General features: G+C 41.7%; 1 protein-coding gene across 18 annotated transcripts in view; it reads left to right on the top strand.

The window, feature by feature from the left end:
• The window catches only part of nfixb (nuclear factor I/Xb), a 141,532-nt gene that overhangs the window by 102,988 nt on the left and 18,646 nt on the right, over window positions 1-19,898 (top strand). For 8 of the 18 annotated variants that reach the window (XM_044182219.1, XM_044182223.1, XM_044182227.1 and 5 more), the window contains 7 exons: window positions 5,015-5,080; window positions 7,376-7,450; window positions 8,771-8,891; window positions 9,200-9,235; window positions 9,947-10,077; window positions 13,431-13,505; window positions 19,701-19,829. In XM_044182219.1, coding sequence (XP_044038154.1) covers window positions 5,015-5,080; window positions 7,376-7,450; window positions 8,771-8,891; window positions 9,200-9,235; window positions 9,947-10,077; window positions 13,431-13,505; window positions 19,701-19,829 — 633 coding nt within the window. The remainder of the gene's footprint in view (window positions 1-5,014; window positions 5,081-7,375; window positions 7,451-8,770; window positions 8,892-9,199; window positions 9,236-9,946; window positions 10,078-13,430; window positions 13,506-19,700; window positions 19,830-19,898) is intronic. The other 10 variants (XM_044182218.1, XM_044182234.1, XM_044182217.1 and 7 more) reach the window with 6 other exon arrangements.

Raw genomic sequence — 19,898 nt, forward strand, 5'->3', positions numbered from 1 at the left:
ATTCTGTGCCACCATTTTTTTTTATAAAACAATATAGGCATTTATCCCATTTGAAAGGGAGCTCCAGCAATTTAGTATTGCACGACTATAAAGTTGGGGGACTTGCGAGAAACAGATTTAAAAAAAGGGGGGTAAAAATCGATGCAGCAGAGGCCGATCGATCTTGACCCCACGTCTTTCAAATTCCATGCCCACAGTTTGAAACAGAGGCTTTCTGCTAAAACAAATTGTAGTCTCCAAGTTAAAAAAGTGTATTAATAATTTGTGCATTTCCCAAAATGTCAAACTATTGCATTAAAGATCCCCTTCACACACATTTTAATACAAGTAAAGACAATCTGCAGGGAATAACAGTTTGTCTAATATGGTTATTATGTATAAAAAAAAAAAATAAAAAAAAAAAGCTAATTAAATACTGAGAAACACTTAAATGCACATGTATCTGTATTATCTGTGTGGCTGACGTGTTCTTTGCCCAGTCAGACTCCTTTTTAGCGATATCTCCGTGTTCCCTGATCTTAGCAATTACTTTGGTAAGTCCACTGTTATTGTTACCAATAGAAACTACACAAATAAGACCCATGCTTTAATAAGCTGAAATTATCCTTAAAAAGCTCTGCTGCTGTAGTGTGGTTAGGGCTCACTTTTCACGCTCTTTGCACAGTTCACCTCAGTCATTCATCTGCCATTCTCTGCCATCAACACTCACACACTGATGCAGAATCACACGCGAAACTTAAACTTAAAATAAAGATATTTTAGCTACATCTGGACAGCTGGTGTGTGTGTGTGTGTATTTTACCCACCTTTCATCCAGGCTAAAAGTATCTGCCCAGTGTGTGTGGGCATATGTGTCTGTTTGCTTGCATTTATCTGGTCAGGGGAAAGTTCTTTATTTTTCAGATTTTGTGAACAATAGATTTTGCAGAACGATGGAACAAAAGCTGGAGAGACGCAGAGGGAAATATTAACAAAGGATGTGATGAGTTACTGATTTGAGGGGAGGTGAAGTTGTTGCATATTACTAAATGCATCTGCCTTGCTATTGAAGTTTTCTCCTTATTTTTTTATGAGAATCAGTAAGACATTTCCATGTTGAGGAAGCCAAGATGTTAACACTGAATATGTGAAAACGTATTTATGAAAATGTATAGCCACTTCCTTCCTTCCTTCCAACTGTCATCAAGTTTAACATCCAAAGCTGTTATATTTTATCTCCAGTGTTGGACTGGTGATGTTGATTTTATAGTCTGTCATCAGTCTGAAAAATCCCCTTCACTTAGTGCACATTAGATTACAGAGGGCCTGTTTGCTCATGTGTGCTTGTGATGCACAAACAAACACTCTAAGCTGCTCGGTAAATTAGCAAAATAAAAAAGTGCCTGTGTGAGCAATGTGCACTCGTATATGAATGTGCGCACGGTAAATGAGTCCATTAGCGCTGGCAATGGCCGCCTGCGTACTAAGCGAATGAGCATGTGTATGTAATTTTACATTCAAGTGTCTCTTAATGATTTCCACTTGTATGTGTGTGTGTGTGGCAGTGTGTTGTTTTTGTGTCTGCGTGTATGATGAATGGCGTGATTAAGTAAGTGTGGTTTTGAGTGTGTGTACATTAGCCTGGGTGTGAGTTATTAGCCTCTGTCTGCATCTACAGTGTGATAAATGTATAGCCAGTGTTAACTTTTGTGTGCACACTCCAGGTGTATATCAGCATACTGACCAAGAAACAAAATGAACTCACTGTGTGTGTGTGTGTGTGTGTGTGTGTGTGTGTGTGTCTTTGTGTGTGTGTGATTAGAGCGATAGCATGGTATATTTGATGGCCTGTGTGTGTCTATGCTGTATTATCTCTGGCGGGGCATGTGCAGGGGGCCTTGGGGCGACTGTGTGCAGGAGATAAGCGTGATTCATCTGTATTTAAACGTGTGTGTGTGTGTGCAAGAGCATGTTTGTGCTTTGGAGGCATGTGTATCCATGTTTGGTGCGTGCACATGCAAGCATTTGAACCAGCATGTTAATAAATGCTCATGTGGTTACATACTGTATACCCCAGACAGTGTCATACCTGTGTGTGTGTGTGTGTGGGCGTGGGGATGAGTGAACATTAGCATCCACATTAATATACATACATGTGTTTTTGTATTGATTCCAAATATATTAAAAACCATGGTAGCAGTTCCCATCAACACAGAGCTGCCAGTGTCAAAGTCTTTCTCTTCTGAGATTGAGTGGTAGTTCGAAGTTTGATCTTTACTCCTTACTGCCACTCAGTAGTAAGATTCAGGCATAATAAATAAAGAAAAACGAGAGTTTGGGAGTCTGAAAGTAAATATCACAACAAACCCATGAAGGTAGGTTTAGTTTTTCAAATGTATTTTTTAGCGCTTTGAGCACCACAAGCCGAGTGCCATATAGTCCCATTATATTAAAAAAAATAAATAAATTGCAGACATCTCTACGGCCGATATCTCCAAAACTCGGAAACTCGCACCAAAACGATCTAGATGGATCAATAGCACTACAGGTAAGAGGAAAAATATTTATTTTTGATTTTGGGGTGAACTGTCCCTTTTTAAGTTTTATCACGCCACTTCTCAAGTATTGTATGATTATGTCCATTTCTTACAATTTTGGTAGAGAGCATGTACCTCTTAACAACTTGTAGAGATCGATTTCTGCTCACATTTTGCCAAGAAAACAGAAAAGTTATGAAAGCCGAGTTTGAAAATTTGGTTGAAATGTAACTGGGGTGGATTTAACACCTTAAAATACAGAAAGACTAATATAGTGAAAAGTCAACCTCGTTATAGTGTAGCACAGCGACCGCCAGTCTGTTTGGTGCCAAGAAATACTTAAACAAAACAACACATTGAGCCCATGCCAGTAGGCTATATTATCATCTTCATTCGAACTAATTGCCAGGCCAAACAGCGACACACATGCACATACAGGCTTCAACAACCACTCATCATTAGGGACTTTAACTGTGGTGTGCCATCCCTGTTGTCATGACAACTAGGCACTGAATTTTGGCTTGGAAACTGTCACATAGTGTAAGAGAGATTTTTTTCAGAGGCATACAGGTTTAAAATGCTTTGAACGGTTTGCGCTTGTAGTGAAATGCATGATCAGGATTGTCGGGATGAGCACTACCGCGATAAGAAAGGCCTCAGGCTTCATTTATTCTTGGTTCATCTTACATGATCACCTTATTTGCCCTGAATGATTCCCGTATTTTCCAGTTTCAGCCCTTCCTTATACTTTGAGAGTGTCTGACATCTGTGAGCATCTTATTTTTATTAAACTCATACACCCTCTGTAACATGCTATTGGGTGGGCAACACGACACTTGCAGGATTGCAGACAAACATGCCTGTGGTCTTATCCTCACCCCATTTGCATTGCATATCCTCTATAGGTCTTTTTATCTTTAAGACCACTGGGTCTGTGTGTGTGTGTGTGTGTGTGTGTGTGTGTGTGTGTGAGAGGGAGTGTGCTTTGCAAGCGTGTGTGTGTGTGGGTGTGCCGTCAGCTAGCAGGAATGCATGGGTACCGCCAAAGCTAAGATGGCTGCCAAGCACTAAGATGGCTGCCAGGATTCCACAGAGCGACAGCACGAGAGAGAAAGAGAAGCAGAGACAGAACGAGTGTGAGAGGAATTGAGGGAGAAAGACATGAAGATGGACTCTCACTTCCACAGAATGAGGGAAGAGTGTTGCGAGAAAAAAGAAACTCTATCCTTGTGTGTTTTCTCGTCTTCTTTTCGACCCAGAGTGATGAGGTTATTTTGTTTGTCTCTTTTTGTTTTCTTGGTTTTGGCAACGCACAGACAGGCTGAATAGTGCAGCAGTTTGTTGGCACATCGTCCACTAATGCCACCCAAGATTAAGACGCTGATTTGGGCTTAGAAGATGTTGAGATTGGGGGGCCTAGTACTGGCTGCAAGGGGGCCACGTTCTGGCTAAGGAGACTTGGCCCGGGACGGCCTTAAAGCTTCAGCGCTGGGGTAATTTGCCTGAATGGTATATATGATACAACCATAAAACTCTACAAGGCTGCATTACGCATCTGAGGAAGAATGGCAGCCAGCGGGCCAAACAAAACTAGCTGAAGCAGGCAGATCTCTGCCTTCCTGCCCCTATAGATCTTAAGGTAAACACACACTGGAGATGCAATCCAAACAATGCCTAGAACCCAAAGTGTACATTACCCCTCGAGTTACAAATCAGCAGTGAAGAAGCTGAGGTTTCTTGGGACCTTGAACACTTTACCCAACTTACACTTACAACAAACAAACTTACAAAACAGCCTTTACTAAAGTAGTGTGTATGTTAGAGCCTGAGTCCCTGGAAAAAAAAGGTGTAGAAAAAGAGAAAAGTGGTTTTGTCAAGGTAAACGCAAACAGGACATGCAATCCAAACAATGCCCAGAACCCAGACATGTACATTTTACAAGTTACCCCTCAACTTTTGAGTCAGCAGTGGAAAGCTGAGGAATCTTAGGACATCTAGCACTTTACTTAACCTACACTGTGCAAGGCCTTACCTAAAATAGTGTGTGTGTGTGTGTGTGTGTGTGTGTGTGTGTGTGTACATTTGAGTGGGTGGGAGTCCCTGAAAGAGAGCTATAGAAAGAGAGAAAAGTGATTTTAAAGCCAAAAAGAACAAGTCTGAAAGACACTCCAAACTGAATTGTTCTTTGACGCTTTTTCTAGTAAGTTCGAAAAGTGATTTTTCCCACAGTGACAGACTCCAGAAGTGAGGATATTAACTTTTTGATTTGCCATTTTATGACTTTCAACTGAGGTTCAACCTGAGCGGAAATATGCGCCCATCTTTAATCTCAGCCCCATGTCTGTCTCTCTTCAGTGGAAAGAATGAAAGAAGGCGCCATTTCCCTTCGAGTTTCTGACTAGTTCCCTCTGAGGCTGACCTGCTCCCTCACCTTGGGTAGTGTCCAGACATCTGTTCACCTGACTAACCATCTCTTTTTCTTTTGTCTTTTCTTTCAGAACAATCAGGACAATCAGACAACACAAACCAGCAAGGAGACACAGATGTCAAGCCCCCACCAAATGGTAGGTCTACAAGTATGTCCCGTTTGCACACATGCCTGCATGAAATGTTTGACATACCTGTGCCTACATGCTAATCACACCAATACAGACGGTAACACACATGCATACATTGTATGTATGTATGTACACTACCCCTACATGCAGGCCTCTCTGTGTGTGTGTCCCACCAGAGTTGGATCTAAGTTTATTATGGTACTGTAGCATGGGGGTTGTGCTGGGATTGTGGCGGGCCACTCATAAATCACACTGACGTTATTGGAAGATGGGAACCACATGGCCACTGCCGAGCTGAGCACTGACCTCATGCGCTGTCCCCACTGTGGTTAACCCCGGACAGGGAAGAGAGAAGGGATGGACAGATGGAGAGAAGGATGAAATGAAGGAGGGAGGAAGTGTTCTTTAAACACACACCACATAGACCTGCATATTATGGATATGGACATTAGAGAGCAGAATGTCACACACTTGGGGAGGCTAACAAAACTCCAAAACAGCATACACACAAAGGTATGCAGGAGCACTAACATGCTCAAAGAAACCCTATGGTACCACTGGGCACCTACCTAAAATTGGTTTAGGAAGAGACAAAATAACGTGGTTTTGGAGTTAGGCCTTCAGTAACAGATTTTTTTGGTAAAATGGGGGGAGCAGAAACATATTATCATCTATGAAGTTATTATGGCGTACGTGTTAGCAAACAGCCGCCTACTTCCACATCCAGCAGACACAGCAACATTAGTGTTCACTTGTAGTCGTGTTTCTGGCCACCTGGTGAATATAAGTCTAATATTCACTCTCCTTTTTTAGTTGTTTTGGGGTTTCCATGAACTCCTGTGAAAAATATCTGGCTCTTTAGCTGCTATTTGTTTCACTATGTTCACTAACTAGTTGCTAACTTTATCTGTCTGCAGGCTAGTACTTGCGGGTAGTGTACTGTGGGTTTTTAGAGCTTTTTCGACGACGTTCATGCGGACGGTGAGAGGGAACCGTGAACAGTAAAGTTGCAGGCCGTAAAACCGAAACAAGTTAAACGAGACTCAAACTGGGGGACTAGGGACCTCCTGAGTCAGGTGCTAATTCTCTGTATGTTTGTCACTACGAGCGACCCCTTTTACATACAAGTAGTCATGTGATCCACTGTTAATATGGAAAAATATTGATGATAGCTGCTTTAAAGTCAGAATAACGTGAGGAAGTGTTTAGGTTTAGGGCTAAAAGGGTTGATGGTTAGATTTAAGTGTTTAAAGGATTATCCCGCTTTATTATAACTCAGCTCTTCTTTACATCCTTTTGGCCATCATTCCTATCAGTAATAAGGACGTTGTCGCGGCGACATAGCTAAACAATTCAGACGGGGCAAGAAACACAAGCAGTCAGACTATCGTAAAGGTTTTAAACAAAATCCCCAGATTAGCCAAACCTCTTTGTAAACTAAAACAGTTTTCCTCTGCAGTGAGGGATTGTTACCAAGATTTCGGGTGAGCTCACTTTGGATTTTACCTAAAAAAAAAAAAAAAAAAAAATACATTTTTTTTTTAAAAAAGTGGTTAAAATAATCTTGCTAATCTGGCTTGTTTACAACCTGTCTGAACGTGGGACCGCTCGTGTTGCTTGTCCCAAACACGCCGATTTTGTTGTAGCGATGTCTTTGTGTTCCCATATCTCAGCAATTGGGTGAGTACAATGTAATCGTAACTGATAGAGTTGATGGCCAAAGATGTGAAATTAACACCTAAATTGTAATAAACCCGGAATTTTTCCTTTTTAAGGTTTAGGTTACAGTATCAATGGACCCAAAGGAAGGTGCTCATAAAGATAGAAGTTCAAGGATGTTTGTGTGTGTGTGTATGCATCATTATACCCCTACACATGTGCTTTGATATGCGTGTGCATGATATACACATAAATATCATAATACACAACGCATGATGCATTATATAGTTGTCTATGTGGAGATTATAATCACTTGTTGGACCTGATTGGTAGTGTGTTGGACTGTCAACAGTCAAAAAAAAATTAACATGTCAAACCCAACGGCCTGGTGTGTCTTATGGAAAGCACATGGTCCCTCTGGATGACACCGGCAGAGTATCGAGCTTTTCCATGCATGTGTTTTTCAGCTCCCTCTGCGTGTGTGTGTGTGTGTGTGTGTGTGTGTGTGTGTGTGTGTGTGTGTGTGTGTGTGTGTGTGTGTGTGTGTACTGATCTATGTGTCTGTATGCACACCTAATTTTAGGCATGTTTGGTATATGCAGTCCGCTCTCACACACTCGTCTTTCTGTCTCTTTTACCCAGGCCACTTGAGTTTCCAGGACTGCTTTGTGACTTCAGGGGTGTGGAACGTTGCCGAGCTGGTCCGTGTGTCGCAGAGTGAGTCACGGCTGTAATTTTTCCTGTCAATCTCTGTGTAGACAACACATGACTCTCCCAGTCATTCCTTGTACGCTTCATATAGTCACTTTGTTTTAACACGTTAATAGTGAAATTACACACAGCAGCATCTGATACACCAAGTAGCAAACTTTTTGTGTAAGGAGAACTTACTTACTGTTTCAAGGTTAAGTTTGGCGTTTACTCTATATTTTTCTTATCGTCAACAACAATGAATTTATTCTAATAACAAATATTGTCTCTGTGTCCAAAGTTGATATATCCTATTCCTCTGTGCTGTAGAGCTAATGTTGTCCAAAAACTTTTAAAAACACATCAATGAGCCACACCGTTGCACTACGTGTCATATTCCTTTTTTTACCATCAGCACACACACTGTAGTTTAATTTGATTCAACCGCACATACACCGTCCTGCTGCCGTAAATACTCACAAGTGCACCAAATGTGGATTAATCCACAGCTGAAAATAGTTCCAAATAAAAACTTCTATTTATTCTTGTTTAAGTAATGTTTGCTTAAAAACTACAGTGGCCAGCTGTTTCGGACAGTTCTGAGGGTTTTTTTTTTTAATATAACTATTTTTGACCAGTTTTTTTAAAGATTGACATCTTCAGTAGAAACGAATGAGCTCGGGGCTAAATGCCACAGACAGGCTGTGGAAGTCAAAGTGTTGAGAGATGGCAAGAGCTCCACTGATATTTAACATATATAAGAGTAAGGTTACTCCAAAAAAGGGACAGAGGCATTGTTCCAATCTCAGGCTTTTGGTTTGACTTTAAAACCATCATCAGGAGCAGTCTAGTGTGAGGAATCAACAGCTAATGAATACCAGGAAACCAACCTGCTTCTGATGATGGCGCTATATGAAAAGCCAGTGGATTCATCCTCTGGAAACCATGAGTGTCCATACAAAACGTTGTGCCAACCCAACTAGTAGATGTTGAGATACTTCACAGGATAAGTGAAAAGTTCTAGACAAATCTGCTGGTGGTGCTAGACAAAGAGTCAGGGGAACACCAAAGTCATTTGGATTCATCCTCTGGGGACCATGAATGTCTGCACAAATTGTTCGGCAATCCATCCAAAAGTTGTTGAGATATTTCAGTTTGGACCAAAATGGTGACCAACCTACCAACAGGCCGACATTGCCATCACTACAGCAAAATAATAAATGGTAGAATAACACCAGCCTTATCCCTTAAGAAAATAAAGTCATGATAATTTATGGTATGTAGTTAAAATTTTCTGAAATTCTTCTATGTGATGTGTGTGTGTGTGTGTGCGCGTGCATTCCTCAGCCCCGGTGGCTACAGCGACCGGTCCCAACTTCTCCCTGGCTGACCTGGACAGCCCTGGCTACTATAACATCAACCAAGTGACCCTGGGACGGCGCTCCATCACCTCCACCCCCTCCACCAGGTACACATACATGCACACATACTAACACCCAAAGCACACATGCTCCAAATGTACTCTTTTTCTGTACTAATATTCTTAATTTCTGAATTCTATAACCTCTTAACACTGCTGTGTTCTTTATGCTTAGCTGGCTCTGCTTTTTGATTGTGGTCTTTCTTCCCTCCTTTTTCCTTCTACACTGCTAATCCTTCTCATTCCCTCTCATATTTCCCACTGATCTGTCCATCACTCTGTCTGCATTCGTGTCTTTTGTCTGTTATTTCCCCTTGCTCCCTCTGCCGTCCCCTCTCGCTCATCTTACGCTGCAGGACTGAAATGGAGCTTTATGCAAGTCTCCCACGGAGGTAGTTACACTCATTACAGAATATCTCCCTTGATACTAATGTAACACAGACTCCTGCATCACACTCGCACAAAAGCCACACACGCATGCTGTCACATAGATATGCACATGAGCGCACACATATTTAAACATTTTGGATCAGCAGTGAAACACTGTACGTTCACAACCCCTTTTATTTTATTGGTCACAGATGTGTGAGTCTATAAGAATCTGCAAACACACACACAAATGCGTTCCAGCATCACCATGCACACTTTCTGCACTCGTTTCTAGCGTGAGGCTGCTTTGGACCAGTATGGATACAGCATGTTGAATAAATTCTGGCCTCATGTTTGTCTCACTCTCCAGTTGTGTTGCGTTGTCCCCCCTGGCTGAAACATAATATGAAAACAAAACAGTGAAGAGAAACCTTGACATTTAGAATTTTTATAACTCTTGATTTCATGCAGACATGTGCTTGACTCCAAGGGAAATAAGCACTCACATTTGACCTCAGATGTCCCACAAGGGATATGTGTGCATTCATTAGAGCCCCAGATACTCATTGGTAGTGTCTGTTAGTTTTACTGAGAAACCAGGCTAACATGCAACTTTTTTTTAAATAGTAAAAACAAACAGGTTACTGTAATCTCAAAATAAAAAGACATCCCCATAACTCCTTCCTCTTCTTTAAGACTTAAACAAACCCCCTCCTCTCTTCTTTTTCTCTCAGCTCCAACAAGCGCAAGTCCATTGACGACAGTGAGATGGAGAGCCCGGTGGACGATGTCTTCTACTCAGGCCGTTCCCCAGCGGCTGGCAGCAGCTCTCAGTCCAGCGGTTGGCCTAATGATGTGGATGCAGGTAGTCCCCGTTACAACCTCCCCATCAGATTCTTCCCCTGGAGCTGGGCTGAGGTCCACATCAATTCAGGCACAAAAAGTTTACTGATTTTTAAGTTATAGATAAAAAAAGAAAATGATGCGTTGATGGAGGCTGCAACAGAAGCACCTCCTCCAGTGTTTTTTCTTTAGACACTGGCTTTACATTGAACTTTAAAGCCCCTGCAAATGTATTTTTTCTCTTTAACATTAAAGGAATAGTTTGACATTTTTGAATAGTTTGACACTCGCTTTCTTGCTAAGAGTTAGATGAGGAGATTGATACTGCTCTCATGTCTGTATGGTCAATATGAAGCTGCAGCCAGCAGCTGGTAAGCTTAGCTTAGCATAAAGACTGGAAATAGGGGGAAATAACTAGCAAAATCCACCTACCAGCACCTCTAAAGCTCAATTAACACGTTATATTGTTTAATCTGTACAAAAACCCAAGTGTAAAACAATATGATGTGGTTTCGGGGGGGTAATTTGCCAGACTATTTCTTGGCCGGGTGCGGTAACTTCTTCGGTTTTTGTACAGACAAAACAAATAACATAGGACATGTTCATTTGTGAGCTTTAGAGGTGCTGGTAGGCGGATTTTGTGTCCTTTGCACAAAGCCAGGCTAGCTGTTTCTCCCGGTTTGCAGTCTTTATGCTAAGCTAAGCAGTAGTTTCATATTTACTGTACAGACATGAGAGTGGTACTGATTTTCACATCTATCTCTGCAACAAAAAGAGTATTTCCCAAAATCTTGAACTATTCCTTCACATATTCATGATTAAGCAAACAACAGTTTAAGTTAAGAAAAACACATGCTTAGTTATTATTTATTAAAAGTCTAACAGTCAAAAACTCAGCTAATCTGCTTCATGACTGTGTGGGTGCGGTTTGATCATATCTGATTGACAGTGCTGGCAACATAACCAAAAAACCCTTAACCCACATCCCATTTTCATTCAAATGTTGCTAAATCCTCATTGGTGCATCGAAGTACGTGTCCCACCCACTTCAAACTAGTGAAGAGAGCCAGAGAAAAACACAAATCTAGGGATCTTTCACGGGAAATAACCAAAACTGTTGTACCTCTGGCAGAAAATTGTTTGTTCCCGTAGGAGCCTAGCATAGTAACAAACTGATGAGAAAATATGTTTTCAGGGCCTTTTTAATACAAATATCTTCAGGTGTTATTTTCACACTAACTGACTTGAAGTGAACCAGAAGCCACAGCTCACCTCCTTCCACCAACACGTCCCCTTGCCTCTGTACTGTGTTGACCCTTCTCTCCATCACTTGACCCCTTCATCATCCCGACTCTCTTTCTCACCCTCTTCCATTCACAACTTCTACTCCACTTATAACCTGTACCCCCACCCCCATCGAGCAGAACAGGGCTGTTTGAGATAGAGGGGCCGTTATGATTCCACAGTCAGGTTATAGCATCCTTTCTCACATGCAGCAGGGACTTAAAGGGCCAGTTTACCAAAAACATATTTTCTCTATTACCCCTAGTGGTTTGAACATGCAGTTAGTTTTTGTTTTATTTGCAGAGGTTTTGAGATTTCCATTGAAACTTCTGCCACCACCCCAGTACAATGGAGGTGAATGAATTATTATTTGTGGTGAAACATAACATTTGAAAAACTCTGTCTAGAAACAATGTCCCAGTTTCTGAGAATAATTTTCTGGACTCTCAAATGACACGTTACTGTCAAGTCTTTCCAATATGTGGTGGCAGAAGTCTCATTGATGGATATCTCAAAACCTCTCCAAATAAAACTGAAAACTATCTGCATGCTAACTAAGTGAAAGTGCGAAAATATGTGTCTATTTTTGTTTTGACTGAACTGACCCTTTAATCAGACCACAAAATGAGGACATTGAACCAATTTATCCTAGTGTTTGTTGTCTGAGTTGTCAGTTAGAAGAGTGAGTAAATCTATCTCTGCCAGTTAGTTCTTATGGAGTTAGCACTAACATTCATTGAGTTTAACTTGTGTGTGTGTGTGTGTGTGTGTGTGTGTGTGTGTGTGTGTGTGTGTGTGTGAGAGAGAGAGAGTGATGTCTGAGATTGTCAAAGCTGTAGATATAACACAGATAACTCAAAAGCTATATAAACTTTTGTTTGTACAAATGTTTATACCCTTTTGGGTTTAAATTTGTTCATTAGACTTGGCTAACTTTCTGAGTAAGGCCATTTAAAAAGACCATGACAGGCTAGTGTAGTGAGATCGTTATATGTTCATCACCGTATCATATGTAACAAATAGTTTGACATTTTGGGAAATACGCTTATTCGCTTTCTTGCCGAGAGTTAGATGAGAAGATTTATACCACTCTCATGTCTGTACAGGAAATATGAAGCTGTAGCCGGTTAGCTTAGCTTAGGACAAAGACTGGAAACAGGGGGAAACAGCTAACCTACATGTTGTTGTTACGCTTCCATTTTTGCACGGATAAAACAAACAAGACATAACATGTTCATTAGTGAGCTTTAGAAGTGTTGGTAGGCGGATTTTGGCACCTTACCTAACACCCAGGCTAGCTGTTTCCCCCTGTTTCCAGTCTTTGTGCTATGCTAAGCTAGCCGGCTTCTGGCTCCAGCCGTAAAACAGTGAATTGTTGTTTTTACACTGTGGTTTCTGTTCGGATTAAACTAACAATATGTAGCATGTTTATTACCAAGCTTTAGAGTTACTGATATGCAGAGTTTATTACATTCAGACAGAGCCAGGCTAGCTTCATATTACGTTAACATACAGTCATGACCGTATTATCTATCTTTTCAACTAAGTAAGAAAGCGAGTAACTTATTTCCCAAAATGTTGAACTGTTCCTTTCACATTATTCCCCAGACGCCTTCTGAGTTTTACCATCCAAATCCTTCCGTGTTGACTTCTTGAGTATTGCAGCAGAGCACCACCAGCGTAACCACCCATTTACTTCTTAAATCATAACCACTCACCCTTTGGCTTACAGCATTTTTAACCATCATGATGGGTACCATGTCACATGTATTTACAATAGACTTCATGTATATGTCTTGGGTTTGGTATTTGACTTTGGGGATTCTGTTAAATTGCTAAGTTTTCATGTGTTCTCCAATTTATAACCGTCACTCCCACTCACATGCTGCCATTTTAATACCGCCAGCAGTAATGATGTAACTATTTTATAGGCACTTGCTGCACTCTATAACATAAAAATCCCCTGTTGCCCATTATTTAACCACCCTTCTTTCTCTCTCTTATTCTTTCCATCTCTCTCTCTGTCTGTCTTTTTCTCTCCTCCCCTCTTCCATTGTTAACTCTTCCCTTCTCCCCTGTTTGGCCTTTCAGTGCAACACCATTTGGCCAGTGTGCAGGAGAGGAAGATTAAGCATGAGAGCGATGGAGTGCAGTTTCCTTACCATGGTTAGAACAACATTAAACATTATACTGTGTACATGTATACATGTTCTACTTCAGCTCACACCACCCTCAACTTGTATACATCTCTTTCTGTCCTTTTTTCCAGTCTGTTTGCACTTCCTGTGAGCTCTCTGAGCTGTTCTGCATTTTCCATTTGTCCTTTCTCTTCTCTTCACTTCTCTTCATCCCTCTCTTGTGTCTTGTTCTCTGGCTATGCTGCCGCTGGGTGGGGTTGTGTTTCTACCAGATGTCTGCTGTTGTCCATTGTGGGTTTACCAAAGCCTTTTGGTAGCCCAGTAGCTCCATAACATCCACCGCCTGTCTGCCTCAAAGATGTTGCTGTAAATCTGTGAAAGAAATCAGACATCTAGTAGGATGAAGACATCCCTGGTGCATTCAAAAAACATGAATTACTCTTATTCTGACATACACTGTCTGACAATGTGTAATTATGGGCATTATCATATCCAAAAACCACATTGTTGTGACACACCACATGCATACAAACAAAGTTTCCGAGGCGGTGTGAATTTGTCTGCAACATTCGGCTAAGTGCTTTGGGTGTTGTAATTTTGTTGTCGAGCCCAGAGAGAGAAAGCAAGCATTGAAAGACACAGAGGAGGAGGAGGGGTGTGTGTGTGTCTGTGTGTGTGTGTGTGTGTGAATGAGGGTTTGTTGAGTAGCAGCGTTAGCTGCTTCATCCAGCCGGTTGTTTAGACAGAGCTGTTGAGTGGTGTCCCACCTGCCGTAGGCCTGACTCAACGTCTCTGAAAGACAGCGCAGGAAAAACAACATACGACCCAAACAAACACGACTAAAGGCACTCAGGTGTGTCATCAATGCACAAGGCACCTTCTGTCTCTGAGACATGCTTACTCACTAACACACACATTTACAAATGGCATGCAGACACACACATACATACACACACACACACACACACAACAAAATTTAAGCTCTTCCTCTGATTTACATTCACACACACACTCCCCAATCTGGAGAGGAGCAGCGTTCCGGTCCAGATGGTGCCTCCATGTGTCTACAGCGAAGGGAGCTACTGGGTTACAGCAGACATCTGTTCTGGTGATGGTGGTGGTGGTGTTGGGAGTGAGAGATGAGGAGAAGAGAGGAGGGGCGGAGGACAGGAGGGGAGGGGGGGAGGGGAGGGGAGGGGAGGGCCTCCGCCTCTGCCTCTGCCTGCTCTGGAGGTGATCCTCTACCTGAATGAAAAGCTCTGAGGCATAGCAGGTGATCATGTAATTCATCATTAAGTCTGCTGTCTCCCGCTCTGCTCTGTTCCGTTCTCTCCTTCTGCCTGCTTGCTCCTGCTGCTCAGTGGTGGGAAAACCCACTACCAACTTTTCAGTAGGGTTTCCCAAGTATTTGTGGTATTGACAGAGAATTCCAGCTAATTATTTGGTGTTATGGGCTTAAAACTGTGATGTGTGTATGGTTGCGGTGTCCTTGCTTTGCCTGAAGCACATTACCTTAGTGTTTGAGTGCTAATGATGTGTGAGGTCGGTAATGAGGGACACAACTCTGTTAATGTACTTTGTTTCTTGCTTACCTGAATGACGAGTGTGTGAGCTCTCTCCTTGGTGTGTGTGTGTGTGTGTGTGCGTGCGTATGTGTTTGTGCACATGCTAGAGGACCGGTTCTGTGACAGTTAGCGGGTTTGTGTGGTCGCCAGCTTGTTAGCATGGCAAGACTAGAGGGTCATGGGAGCAATGGGCTGCCAGTCTGCTCGTGCAGTGTGCCAGGAGCAGGAAACAGAAATAATGCAGTACAAACAACTGTGTGTGTATATGTGTGTGTGTGTGTGTGTGTAGACTCACACACACACACACACACACACACACACACACAGATTAAGGGAGAGATCAGAGTAACTTCTGTTAGCTTTATCAGACAAAGCTTTCATTGGGCATCTGGGCCTCATTTGCTGCTCCTCACTGAGAAGCCACATAGTACCAGATATTTCAGCAAGATACCGACTAATTAGGGAATATCACAGAGACTGAAAACAATATGTATAATTTAAGGCTGTTTATGCATAATAAGCTGGTTATAATTGAACTTGTACTGTGGTGGCATGCAGTCATCGCTGTACATACCACAGGGGAACTGGAGCCAAACTGGCTTAATTGCAGGGATGCATTGAATCCACAACATGTTGGGGTTCAGTTTGTCTGTTTTTAACAGTGTGAGCGAGGAATCCAAATGGCAGTTGAAATGATACATTTGACCCTGACTCTCTGACTGTTGGCACCTCCTGTAAAATTGTTCTGCAGCCATAAATAGTAAAATAGCACCGTGTTTAACGGACTGTTTGTCAAAGTTCATTAGATAGCTAACCTAGTAGTTTTTCAAAATAAATCGCAGGTTTCGTCAAGTCATAGTAAGCCTTACTGCGTGCTTCATGAGTGAGATACTGACTGACCTGTTGCAGTGGTGAAAAGTAACTAAGTATGTTTACTCAAGTACTGAAGTACAATTTTATGGTATTCTCTTGAGTATTTCTATTTAATGGTACTTCATACTTCTACTCCATTACATTTCAGATGCAAATATTGTACTTGCATACTATATATCTATATCTGAGAGCTATAGTTACTTGTTTTGATTAAAGTTTTACATACAAATAATGTTACAGTATATAAATTAGTAACAGCCACAGCATTAAAATACTGCTGACATATTAATGCATCAACAATTATAATGTAATATTATGATATGTATATAATACATCGTATAATTACCATGTAATATAATACTGGGAAAGTGGCTTCTTGAATTCTGAATATTGAGTACATTTACTTTTACTTATATTGCACTTTTACTAAAATTTTGAATGCAGGACTTTGACTTGAGTATTTTTACAATGTGGTATTATCATATCTTTTTTGCCACTTGGGTACAGCAGAAACAAGCTGTGAACACAACACTGATATATTTTCACCTTCATGTTGTTATGGCTAATGTGTTAGCACACCTTTTCCTTTTTTACACATTCAGCAGATACGTAGCATAAATAAGCATTTGTCTGGAGTCCTGTTTCTGGCCAACTGATGTATGTAAGTCCTATATTCACTCTCTTTTAGCTCTGTTTTTGGTCTCTACAAACTGCTGGGGAAAAAATCTGGCTCTTTAGCTGCTAAATGCTCCACTATGTTCCAGCTAGTCGCTAACTTTCTCCGGATACAGTTTGGTGCTGAGCAGGTAGTGTACAGTGCATTTTTAGAGGGTTTTTTTTTTTGTTGCCGGAAACAGCTGCCCGCTGTGGCTGGAAACGATATTGATGAGAGCGGCGAGAGTCAATCAAAACAGCAAAATTGGGGTCTGGAAAACCAAAACAAGTTAAACGAAGCTATAAAGCTCAGTAGAGCTGAGGGGAACTGAAATCAGGTGATAATTCTCTGTGGGCTCGTCACTACCAGCGAGCCTGTTCATATACAAGTAGTCATGAGATCCATTGTTAATATAAAAATATTGATTATTGCAGCTTTAAGTAAAGGATCTGAGTATGTCTTCCACCACTAGTAGCTCTTCAGAGTTTTGCATTGCTGCAGCAGGTGTACTCCCGGTGCAATAAATTACATTTATTGTAATATATTACCAAGCAACATTCCAAACACACCATCAGAAGTAAAATATCAGTGCCAGATGGATGACAAGCCTATGCTACTAATGTTCTGCTGACTGTAGCAAATGGTTTATAATTTATACTTTTTTTATCTTTTAATATTTAATGAACACTTTTTTTGTTTAAGAGTGTTCAGCTGTTCTTTTTTTTTGACTAGGCTTTTGACTCAATGACTGGCCAAACACGATTCTAATTATCAATGACCTGCAATGCTACGTCACTCATATTTTAGCCAAGAATTTATTCCTATGCTCCAAATATGATGCATAAATACTACATAGTTAACTCCCTTTCTCACTCTTTGTTTTTCTTTTTTTCCCCTCTGGATCCCTGGGAGAAAATTTGTATAATTGCGTAGTTTTTCACCCAGAAAAGACATAAGCAGCCAAAAGGGTTAAAAAATCATATATGTTATCTTCTTCATTAAATACACATGGAATTAAAGGCAAAGATATACTTTTTAAACAACAAAAAATGTTTATTATCTTCTAGCTCTCTTGTAAAAATGGTTCAAAAGCATCTTGAGCCCTTCTGGCTTCACACCCCTCTCTGCACCTCCAGGCCTCCATGGTTGTAAGAAAATCTTACATTTTTTGTTTGTGTGTAGCCTCATTTTTTTTAAATAAATAAAACGTTATCTCACCCTGCTTATTGTATCCGCTCCTCCCACCTACATGTGTCACATGATGTGCCTATCTGAACATAAGTGCCGGCGCCCACCTTTTTCTATACTTATCGGTGCCCACACAATCACAGCTGCGCCCATGCTGCCTATGAGCATTGTGGGTAAATAGTGATAAAACATTTCCCAGTGTAGCATTAAAAAAAAAAGCTTTTCAGAAATCTGCTCTGTTAGACTTTATATCCTTAGCTCATAAAATCTATTTCCACATCTCTCTGGGCCATGTTGAAATTACACACGTCTTTATTTGAGTGTGTTTGTTTTATATGTGTGAATATTGTGTCGTTTAGTAGTTTTATGGGGCTTTTGCTCGCCAAGGTTGTTTATCACTGTATCCTTTCAACCAAATCTAGAGCAAACAAAAAAATGAGTCCAGTATGTTCCAGAGAAAAGTAATGAGGTCTCTGTGTCCACGCTGATGTACTTTTCTATACTTTTATTTTCATTATTCTCTGTTTTATGGATTGTTCTTTCCAGAGTTTTATTTCAGCATATATTCAACATTGCGGTTACCGGCAGAGGTCGAATACACCATTTGGCGCTGGTCCTCAAACCCTGAAAGTCTAAATTGTGCCTTTGGATTACCATACATCAAAATAAAGTCCCTCAGTGCCCACCACACAAGTCCTTGATCACAGAAGAGAGCCTCTTTTATCTGTAGCTCTCACACTTTTGGCCATGTTTCTGGTCCACTGGTGAGCCTGGCCTATACTTAGTGTGCCCGTTTTTACCAAACTGAGGGATATTTCATGCAGTCCTTTAGCCTCAGCCGACATTTATAGACAGAGGGGGACACTTTAATATGTTTGTCTATGTGCGTCGGCCATGCCGTCACCGCTCCTCTCCCGCTTAACTCCTTCCATCTTTCTACCGCTCTCCCATCCAGCGTTCACTGGCAGTTTGCCCGGTGCTCGCCACCCAGCCTGAACAGCTTGTGTATGTATGTGTGTGTGTGTGTGTGATGGTTCAGGAAGCATTTCTTTATGAAATACTGTATGTCTTAAGGCAGTAACATAAAATACCTGGCCGTCAGATATGCAGAAGGGCACTACATCAGAGGATCCGTTGATGTGTTTTGGCATGCTCTTCTGCAGCTATGTGGAGTCGCGTAGTCGCTCATGCTGGCTTTGGCTTGAAAAACACAGTCTGCCCCAGATATGAGGCCATCCAGGATCCCATTCATTCAAAGAGGCATCCTGACAAGTGCAGTGAGTAGGTTGGTTGGCGTGTTTGTTGACTGTGTTCCTGTAGCTCACTGTAGCCACACCGGGCTCTGAGATGATTGTGGTTTGGGATTAGTCAGATCTCAAAAAAGGAGTCATCTCCGGATTGATTTCAATGGTATGCCCTGTGAGTAAAACCAGCGAGTAGGACTTTGCTGTGTTGTTCATGCACTCCAGTGGTGACCATAGTTGGACCGCCATTGCCTTTCCCAGCTGTCCTCTCTCTTGACACTAGCCCCTAGCCTCCCGACCTCCCCACCCCTTCCCCCTTTCTCCCGTCACCTCCCTTCGCTCTGAACCCCTGCTGCTTCAAAACATGGCCTCTCACCGGACCCTGCCCTCAACCCCCCTCAATCTGACGGACATGGTACAGCCCGCTGACTGTACACAAACATTAGACAGACAGATTGTGAGAACCCATCTGTATGTTAAGCCAATCAACAAATCAATGAATGAATCAATCGATCAGTCCATTGATTTCAGTCAGTCATAATCATTCGATTCTTGCAATCAAATTAAAAAGTGATAAGTTTATTTTTTTCTTTTTTTTTTTTTTTTTTTTTTTGAGTAGAGTCGAAGTAAGAAAAGCAGCCATGTTTGATTAAAACCTCGTCTCTGTTCTGCCATTTTGTTGATCCCCTTTTTGCCAGGACTCTCATCGCCTAGTTCTCTTAAGAAGCCGGGGAAATTCGATTTCAGCGCCCTGTCCTCCCAGACGAGGTCCCCCCGCATGGCGTTCACCCACCACCCACTGCCAATGCTGGCGGGAGTGAGACCAGGTGAGACCAACCCAGCTCCCGATTGCCCCCCCCTTCTTCTCCCCCCCCCCCTCACCATCTCCTCCTTCC

This window comes from Siniperca chuatsi, linkage group LG21 (assembly GCF_020085105.1).
Source record: "Siniperca chuatsi isolate FFG_IHB_CAS linkage group LG21, ASM2008510v1, whole genome shotgun sequence".
NCBI lineage: Eukaryota > Metazoa > Chordata > Actinopteri > Centrarchiformes > Sinipercidae > Siniperca > Siniperca chuatsi.